Genomic DNA, 9,924 nt, shown 5'->3' on the forward strand with positions numbered 1-9,924 from the left:
GGGTGTCCCCTACTTTCTATATGCACACCTCCAACTCCCACGGTTGTGAATGTGAGTGGCAAGATAGTGATGGCTGGTGAGCCTGCCCAAGTGTCCATGAGCAAGACACCCCCAAAGAAAAGACAAGGCATATCAACTTTATGGTTATTTAATCATCTGTTTTTTTGTTTTGGCTTTTGTCTCTGTCCCAACAAAATTGGATGAAAAAATACATTAAACAAAGCTCGTGTGTGCGTGTCAGTGCGTCTCTCCTGTGCGTCTCCTTGCGCAGATGTCACACCTTGACCACTGAGGGGCGTCGTTACTGCGGTCTGACGCTCCAGAGCCGGAGCGGGGCTCTCGCTCTCGAGCCGGTTGATTGTGAGCAAGTTGAGCGCAGGGCAGGCATCGCTGCAATTTGATGGGCGGAGGAAAGGCAGGGCCCAAAGGCACTGCGGCCAGGAAGCGGCTCGGATTTCAGGGGGTGGGGTGGCGGCGGTGTGGGGACGGGAGGGGGTAGTGACACCCACTGGAGTGAAGGAGGAGGGCAGTGTGTGGAAACGTAAGGAGGAGAAAAAACATAGTAAACCTGACAAAGCGTCTGAGAAACAGTACCAGGACTGTCGGCGGAGGGGGTGAGAAGAAGGAGAAGACACGAAAGACGCTCTTTTCGCCAGGGGGACGTACGTTGATGGATTTTATGTCATTTCACATCGGACATCTATCCTGTCGTGCCTTTTAAAATCCCGTTCCTCCTCCTTACAAGTTGCAAGTTTTCCATTTAGCGGAGAAGTGCGCTGCTCGGGAACACTGGACATGTTTTGCGCCCTAGAAGAAACTTGGTGACGGGGAGGAAAGTTTCGGGGGGACAGCGGTATGGTTTTCCGAGCTGTTTTCGAAGGATAACGCAAGTAAAGTCGGATTTCTTTGCACGGCATCGGACTACCCTGCCCCTGGGGCTTGGAATATGTTCTCTGATTTGAGTTGATGCCGGCTGATTGTGGATTAGTGAAGTGAAAAAGGCAGCGCTTCGCAGTTTTTTTGGTGCATTGGGGAGTTGGAGACATTCCTCCCTCTGGATTCAGCCCATGCACTCTCCTCCCTTATCTGTGCATGCCAAAACAGAGATCTCCACGATTTGAGTCCTCCCTGGTAAGTTAAAGGAGAAAAAAAAAAAAAAACTCAGCTGAGGAAAAATCAATGCTTCCGTAAGATCTACGCAAATGATCTGTCAGATTTCGGCTGTCACGACAGACATGGGAATAGTTGAATGCTTTGCTGCTCTCGGTGTTGTCCTGTTTTAGTTAGAACCGCATATTTCTCTGTTTGATCTGTCTTAGCTACTTTACAGCTGAATAGGCTTTGAGTTTTGTAATTAATAATTTATTTGGGGACTTTGCAGAAGTCTGCAGAACATGCACAGAGTCTGACAGTGAAATTTGAAAATTCTTATTTTGGTCATTTAAAATCCAAAACAAAACAAAACGCCACTGATTAATTTGATCGTGATTAATTTGAATATATTTATTTTAAAGTCATAAGTCTTATTAGATTCTCAACTTTAATTTGGAAACACGACTAGGTGTCATCACTCCAGTGAATGCAGCCTGGATTTCTTTTGTGACTCGATCACCGAGGTGCAAAACTAAACAGCATCTTGCATCATCAGTTTAGGGCCCATTAACAACTGTCTCGGTTATTTATTACTTTGCTTAATTTTCTACATTGCATTTATGGTGCCAATTATCCCGTGACCGCAGTTGTTTTTTCCCTGCTTGGTGCCGGAGCCCTAAATCACTGAGCAGCTCCAAATGAACCCCCATTGTGGAAAAGCCAGCTGATTTGAATTTCAATAGGAATTCAATCAGTGCCAAGAAATTTCATTCAAAGCCTGGTTTAAATGAAGGCTGTGGTAATCTATGGAGGAAAAGCCCTCATGTGTCCAAATGTCATGTCGACAGCAACATGCTGAAAGAGACAGCCAGTGAAGAAAAGCGTCACCTTTTAAGACCTTTTCCATACTTGCTTCACATGTGATATCAATCGTCCTATTGTTTTCAATATTAGGCAAAATGTTTTTCACCCTCTGATCTGATGCTCTTCATTTTGCTTTGTGTTCTTGGTGTTAGGCTACTTCTGTTTCTTGTTGTTTTCATTTGTTTTAAGGGTGTGATGTCGGATTTTATCGGACACTGGTTAACATTTGTAATATAAAAGTATTATAAGCTGCACATTAAGTTTACCAATATTGTAGTTTTCCGTTTTCTGGCTGATTATCTGTTCCAGTTTTTAGATATAGGCAATGGTTTATAGTTACACTGACTCTATTAACAAATCATAGGATTGCGCTAGTCACTATATAAAAATAGTTCCCTCAGCTGTAAATACAAACCTGTGTTTCTCTCCGTGAAGTCAGTTCAGTTGCGCACGTCATGAAAATTCATAGATTCATCCAGACATCATGTGCGCGTCCACGCGGCGCCGAGCCCGTGTAGCCCCGAGGGGGGCATTAGGGAGATAAAGCAGGATGTGGACATGTTTTAAAATTTGCTCTCTACAAGTCAAATTACATGTATCTTTGCGGGTGACACCAATCGATATCTCCAGCCGGAGCAGAAGGAGCTCAGGGAAGCGTGACTTCCCCAAACCCCCAGAGACAGCTCAGCGGGGCTGAACCGCAGATGTCTCGCCAAATAATGTGTCCCCCCAATACTGCGATGCAGCATTATTTCCAGTTAAAGCATACTTCGTGTCATAATCAAGTCACTCCAAATTGGAAATGAAATAAGTGCGTTCACCGAATGCAATTAACACAAATGGGAAGCGGGCAACAGGTTTGGCGCATCTGTTGCGCACTGGAATAAGTGATGCCGCCCCCCTAAGCCGCCCGAAAATACTGATCTCTGATCGGCTTTTTTTGCCGGGATCATTTCATAACAAGTCGTGACTCAGCGCTTGATGATTTTTTTGTGTGTGTGCCAGTGATAGATGAAACGTAGCCCGTTGAAGTGAAAACGCATGGAAAAAGACACAGGATTCTGTTTCTGTTCAAACTGGAGCAGGATGCCCCATCATTCTTGTTTGTTAGTTTAACACATTTCATCACCAATACAAAACAATCTAGGACTGTAATTATATTTCGGGATCACAACCTTACAACTTATTGTAGCATTTGGGACACATCAGACCTGAGGAACCGGGAATATTAAGCACCAGAGAAACAGAAACAGGCAGCATCTGTTAATGGACATGTCTAATTACATATTATGATGTCTTTAGTATACCTGTAGATCAGAAGCAAAGGTGGATGCAGTGTGGCTGTTTGTTGGCTGTCAGTGCCTCAGGGCTTCGGTATGTCTGTGGCATGGCTTGTTTGACAGCATTTTGAAACATGGACACAGTCTCTGCCTCTCTGGCTTTCTCTCATCTGTCTCTCTGTGGCTCAAAATGTAAGAAAGAAAACCGTCTGGGCGCAGAGCACAGCAGAGCTCCATGAAATGGGACTGTAATTACACTGCGCTGATATATGTTTCTCTCCCTCTTCTCTCTCTGTTCTTGCTGCCTCTCTGCAAAACTCCCATCTCTCTGTTCACATTTCTTTCTGCCTCTTCCATCATCCCTCCACCACCACTCTCCCTTCCCTTCTCTCCCCGCTTCTCTCTGTCTTTCTCTGTCTTCCAGCCCAGGTGATTGGGTGAATTCCCGTGAGTGACAGGCCGACCAGGCAGCAGTTGATGGTTGGGCGGAGTCCCTCAGATGGGATCAGTGTCCAGGGGGAGGCGGAGGAGGGGGGTATGGGGAGCTCTGGCCCCCACTAAGGGGATGGCCTCGTGGGCCTGGCTGCTGGCTGCCGTCCTGCTGTCCCTTCTGACCGTCAGCGTGGCCCGGCCGCCCCTCACCGCCACCAAGGAGGAGGAGGCCACTCTGGAACCTGAAGGTAAGCGACAAAAGGGAGAGAGAAAAGTGGGATGAGAGCCTAGGAGGTGGAGCAGGGGGAAACCCATTCGTTCATGTTTCCCTTGAAAAGCGGTGCTGTTGTCAGGTTTATTTTCCCCTTTAAACTTGCTTTTGGAGCAGTGGTTCCTAAAATGTTTTTTTTTTTTTTTTTTTTTTTGTTAAAGGGAGGTAAACAGGTTAAAGAAAAGTGGATAAAGTCAATTCTGCAAGTACAAAGTGCACAAGCTGCGTTTTGGTGAGCTTAGCCCCTATTACCTTTGATAGAGGCACCAGCAAAGTTTGAGGAGAAGTGAGAGAATAGTGCAAGAATGAATGTGTTGATGAGAGTTTTCTCTCCTTTCACTGATGCCTGCACTATAACCTATCAAATGGAGTGTCTAATGAGGATCTATGTGGATGTGAAAACATATGGGACTCCCTGCTCTTAGATTGCATCCCTCCAATCCATTTAAACCTCGGTGAAAATCAAACAAACAAGGTGAATGGAATCCACACATTTCTGGGGGCTATAAAGGAATAAAATGTTCTAATAAACAGAGAAAAAAACAACTAATCCTGGCAAGGCGAGCTTACTGTTTGCCACACGGTCAGGTGTGTGAATCACAACTGACTGCTGTTGTTTGTTTGTTCTTCTCCCCGCTGATGTTCATGCGAGTTCAGGGCATTCCCTGAGTGTTAAAAGCAGGTTTGTGTGACCCCGTGTGCGAGGACGAGGGAGGGTGGCGCAGGAGGGTGGGACAGTGTTTATGCTGGCATCTCTCTCATGCCCTGTTTGCCTGGAAAGAAACAGACGGAGAGGGAGGGAAGGAAAGAGTGAGTTTCGCATTGTCTCTGCAAGTCACGACTGCTTGGTATTTGCAGCGTGCTCTGCTTTCTGGGAAGATGGTGAATTAAACATAGAAACCATAGTGTTTTTTCGCATTGTAATAACTTTTGAGAGGCTGTCTGTGTTTTGTGAAAGGCAGGCAGACAGTGCTTTCTTTTTTTTCTTTGTTTTTGAGGCTTCTGCAACCTATGTGTCTCCAGTCTTGGAGTCTGGTCACAGACTAGCTAATTAGAGTTGTTGTGATGGATGGTAAGTCACATTCCAAAGCCTTTTGTTCCCAGGCTTTAATCAACATGCTAATTGTAAGTTGGGCCAACAACAGTGCATCACTTTTTTTGAGCCATCACCTCCCCCATCTCTTTCTCTAGTCTTTCTCATGGAGATACACACACACACACACACTCGTCCCCTTCTCCTGTCCTTTGCCCTCGAGGTCAGGCGTCGCTCTTACTTAGCTACCTTGCTGAGGGGCCACCTCAGCTCCCCTCTCTCTTGTTGCTGTTTTTGTTTTTCTGTCTCAGACCTCTTGGCTCCAAGCCGGAGGGTTCAGAGCCCCACACTGCCTGGACGCTACGCTACATGGCCACAGAGAAAACCAAGCAGGGTGGAGGGGGATGACAGACAGAAAGAGAGAGCGAGAGAGAGTTTTCCAGAGAGTTATCCAATCCTCCAGGAAAGTTCTAAGAGGATTTGTGCATATTTGACTTCGCCTTTAGATGGAGAGATTACGGCGAGCCGGGGAGCGGTGAAGTCATGTGACTGGGGATTAAGTGGCTAGACCTGGGGGTCACATGATGAGGGATCAACAGGGCACAGACTGGAGAACCCGGCCCGTTTATCTGATTCCGAATCAGTTTCCCCGCTGCACATGACAAACAGGCAGGCAGCGCTCTTACCGCAGCTCTGTGGGATTGAGTCGGTGCCCATGGTTTACTTCCACCTCCGGTGTCATCTGCAGGGCACAGATGATAGGGAGACAGATTGGTTTGCCCCCCCACACACCTTTGTCCTAATGACCCCTTTGCAGAAGCCCCTCCCTCCTCCTGCAGCCACTGTCACACCGCTGCCTGTGTCTGGGAGCAGTGATTGCTCCAGATTGGTCAGATTGCATATCAATGCTGTTCCCTCTAGAGCCTGAGCTTGCACCTCTGGCGGCCTGGGTAGTTTGTTTACCTGTGGCTTCTGTAACAGTAGAAGCAGAGCGAGCGCGCCGGTAAAGGCCTCCACAACAGGCCTATTGTTGTCGGCGCAGCCACGTAGGATCTACAGGAGTGTTTACCTTGTCCGGGCGCTCTCCATTTGCACAGTGATTAAAATACTCTGACTGAGCCGAGTAACAATGGCACCAAACACAGGAGGTGTGTGTGTGTTCTGACACTGGTATGCTGTGTTCTGCTCTGCGGTCTGTTTAGGCCTCTATCACACATAATGATGAATAAATGTGACAGCAGGCGCACTGGAACTCGGGCTAAATGTCTGACCTAAAATGACTCACAGTTTGGCTGTTCTTTCCTGCGCCACTTGCCAAACTCTGCCGTTCAAAAACGCTACGGTCAGCATAGAGACAAACACTGCAAAACAGTCGACTGGTTAAATAAATCAGGGCTAAGTCTTGAAAGCGAACCGTTTTGAGCTCAGCGATTCATGAAGGGGCTCGACAAAGGGGCACAGCGTGAAATAACTCTCGCCTTGTCACATCTGTGTATTTGACCACAGTAACTGTTTAAAGTGCACAGATAGCACCAGCGATCACTCTTACTAAAGTGTCTCTCAGTGCTGCTTTACTAATAGCTCACATATTCATATATAGATTACTGTAAAAAATCAATCATAACAAGCCATGTGGCCATATTGAGTCTTTTTTTGTAAATCAAGTGAAAAAATAACCTTTATTTCATGAACAGCTGTGATCCTAGACTGCTGATTAAGATACAGTTTGTAGCTTGCTGTGTATGTGTGTGTACATGTGTGTGTGTGTGTGTGTGTGTATGTATGTCGAGGGATGGGGACGGAGCTTGTAGGCTTATTACCTATCTGTAACACTGTGGTATCCACACAGTGGGAGCCAGGCTGTAAAAGTATAAAAGTGTCAGCTAAAAGTGTCAGCTGCCTGTTAATGGCAGTGTGTGTGTGTGTATGTGTGTGTGTGTGTGTGTGTGTGTGGCGATGGCAATGGAACTGAACTCTCCCTCTAAACAAATGCAGTGTGTCCGGCCAGCAGTGTGACCAAGGGGCAGTTAGCCTGAATAGACCGCCCGCGCACAATGACTTTTATTAGCCTGCCGTTGGCTGGTGTTGATCTTGAGGTGTGTGTATGTGTGTGTGTGTGTGTGAGTGTGTGTGAGTGTGTGTGTGGACTGTTATTTGCCTTGGCTGATGTGCCAGAAAATGCCTTGTCACTCCACCAGTGTGTGTCCCACCTGTTTGATAAGACGCTGGGAAGAGCTGCTCCCTGTGGCAGCTTGTGCCAGAGGTCTGTGGGGTGTGGACCAGCACCGGTGGAAAAAATCACTTTTAAGTCAGAACTTTGGTACTTTTATGAATTGTTTGGTTAAGCACTAGAGTTTTGTTTTCCCCCACAAGAATCACCCTGCTCGTTAGGAGAAAGTGTCCACTCCCAGCTAAAGGTCTTTGATTAATCAGCAGGGCTCGGAGGTTATATAAGGAGCAGTGGCTGCTCAGTTCAGTTTTTGGTTGTGAGTGTGTGAGAGTCAACACCATCAGTTGGCTCTCTTGGTATTTTGAAAGGATAAACCAGGCTTTTGTGTGGGGGGTTTTGTGTTTTGCCTTCTCCGGGTCCATTGACTTCCACTCTTTTCTTTTACTGGGTTGTATTTTTTAGTTCTTCTATCATTTTGATAGATCTAGTGGGTGGCAGGAAGGAGAAATAATCCCCTGCCACCCTTTTGAACCCAAGACCCATTTTTTTTTTTTTTTTTAGTTAGTTTTCCCCATTAGCAACCTTTATTTCTCAAATTTGTGTTCTACGTGGGCGGGAAACGTAACAGTACAAAAATGGTGATAAAAGGTTGATTAAATGTCCTATTATACCTAAGCAAATTTTTTAAAGTCATTATGGAACTTCTTAAGGAATATCCTGTGGAGCTACAGGTGTGTGGCCATTTTTTTTTTTTTTTAATGTTGGCATGAGTGCACATTTGTTTTTCAGTGCAAGACACTAAGGATATCTTAACACCAGAAGTCCGATCCAGCACGCGCTCCTTTATTTGAAAAGCTGTTGGCCCAGTTTACAAAGCACCCCAATACAATGCTTATTTTAAATTAGAGGAACCTTTATAAAATGTCCTGTCATGGCAACAAATACAATGGGGCCATTATGTGCTCTTATTTTGATTTACAGTCCTGTAAGCATGACGTAAATGTTTCAAGTATTTGACTGAGGCTGCATTAGCACAACAACACTGAGTAACAGAATGAGAGACTACAGATACTACAGATACTGATAACACCACCACACTGCTATTAGTGTCTTTTACTGAATTTATAGACCTGTTATATCCCGAGAAGTCGCTGAAGCCTTCATCTGCTCTCTTGTCTGGCTAATAAAGCCCTCTAACATGCAAACATGTTTACGTCCAACTTCTTTACTTGCATTCTGAGCGATACGAAACTTAGTGAGGCACCGCGATCCGAGTCAGGAATCGAGTAGGAGCTTCTCTTGGGACCCCGCAGCCTGGCTTGAACTCTCGGGGTCATCCAGGCTTAACCCTGCAGGATTGATGGAGATAAGGGGTGGCCCGGGGGTTGCAGGGGTCGGGCAGGGTCCAGGGAATGCCTTGATAATAGGAGGGGGTGGGGGTGCAAACTGGAGGGGCTGTTGCCATGGACGCCAACTAGGGGCCAGTTGGCGGAGCGACTCCTTTGTCATAACAAGAAAAAAAAAAAATGCTGAAGGGTGATTTGAATGTGAAAGGACATGGACACCAGAAAAAAAAAGAAAGGGGGAGAAAAGTCGTGGGATTTGGCTGTGTTAGGAGGACACAGAGAGAAGAGGAAAGGAAAAAAAAAAAAAAAAGGAGGCCAGCAGAAGATAATGTGATTTGGCAGCATGTGTGTCTGTCTGTCTGTTTGCTTGCATCCTGGCGTACATGACTTCAAGAGGCAGTCCGTACATTTGGTCCACCTATCCTGTTGTGGAGAGAACAGCATCACTGCAAAAACTCAAAATCTTACCAAGAATGTTTGTCTTATTTCTAGTCAAAATATCTCATTACACTTAAAATAAGACATGATCACCTACGAAATAACTTGTTTTTAGTCAATTTTTCGCTCGAAAATTTGCTTGTTTCATTGGCAAATTTTTCAAAGTGTAATGAGATATAGAGATAAAAACTTGCCAGTGAAACAAGCAAATTTTCAAGTGAAACTTCATTTGAAACAAGTGAAAATTGGCTAAAAACAAGTTACTTTGTAGGTGATCATGTCTCATTTTAAGTGTAATGAGACATTTTGACTAGAAATAAGACAAATATTCTTGGTAAGATTTTGACTTTTTGCAGTGACGGGAACAGCAGACTTGCAGCGAAAAGCGCTTCTCCGCACAAGTAGATTCATAAGATCATTTATGGGAGGAAAAACTGCAGGGTGACCATAGATGCTGTCCTCCTTGATGCCACTTTGACAACGCCGTCATGCTCGACTCTCACCGACTCAGCAGAGAGACGGGCGGGCGGGGAGATGTGGCGGTCCGGCGGCGTTTGTGAGAACCGCTTGCTGCATTTTGCCGCAGAAGACAGGGAGACTAATTACTGCCAGCCGAGATGGAGCGAGTGAGGATGATGGGGGCAGAGAAGGAGATAGGTTGGAGTGAGAGAAGAAGTGTACGAGTGGAACGCCCGAGTCTATCACACCTGATAGATGCTTTGATAGCTGTTACTGGAGAGGGAGGCAGACGGAGAGGGAGAGGGCTTTTCAATGAAATGGAGAGCGGTTCAATAGATGGGAGGGAAAATGATGGCGATGAAGAGGAAGGGAAGACGAGAAAGCTGTTTGGTAGAAATTGAGCAAGGTTGTGTGTACGTGTGCATGTCTGTGTGTGTGTGTGTGTGTGAGAGAGAGAGAGATTCTCCCTCCCCCTCTTGTGGTGCAGAGGAGGAGGAAACTTTGCAGAGATGAAAAATCTGCAGTGAAGTTTTTCAACT

At 45.9% G+C, this 9,924-nt stretch overlaps 1 protein-coding gene across 5 annotated transcripts in view; it reads left to right on the forward strand.

Moving 5' to 3' along the window:
* The first annotated feature begins 573 nt into the window (after positions 1 to 573).
* fgfr2 (fibroblast growth factor receptor 2) overlaps positions 574 to 9,924 on the forward strand; it is a 47,861-nt gene continuing 38,510 nt past the window's right edge. For all 5 annotated transcript variants that reach the window (XM_030070164.1, XM_030070165.1, XM_030070162.1 and 2 more), the window contains exons 1-2: positions 574 to 1,131; positions 3,661 to 3,916. In XM_030070164.1, the coding sequence (XP_029926024.1) occupies positions 3,736 to 3,916 (181 nt within the window). In that variant the 5' untranslated portion in view covers positions 574 to 1,131; positions 3,661 to 3,735. The remainder of the gene's footprint in view (positions 1,132 to 3,660; positions 3,917 to 9,924) is intronic.

Source organism: Myripristis murdjan, chromosome 15 (assembly GCF_902150065.1).
Source record: "Myripristis murdjan chromosome 15, fMyrMur1.1, whole genome shotgun sequence".
Taxonomy (NCBI): domain Eukaryota; kingdom Metazoa; phylum Chordata; class Actinopteri; order Holocentriformes; family Holocentridae; genus Myripristis; species Myripristis murdjan.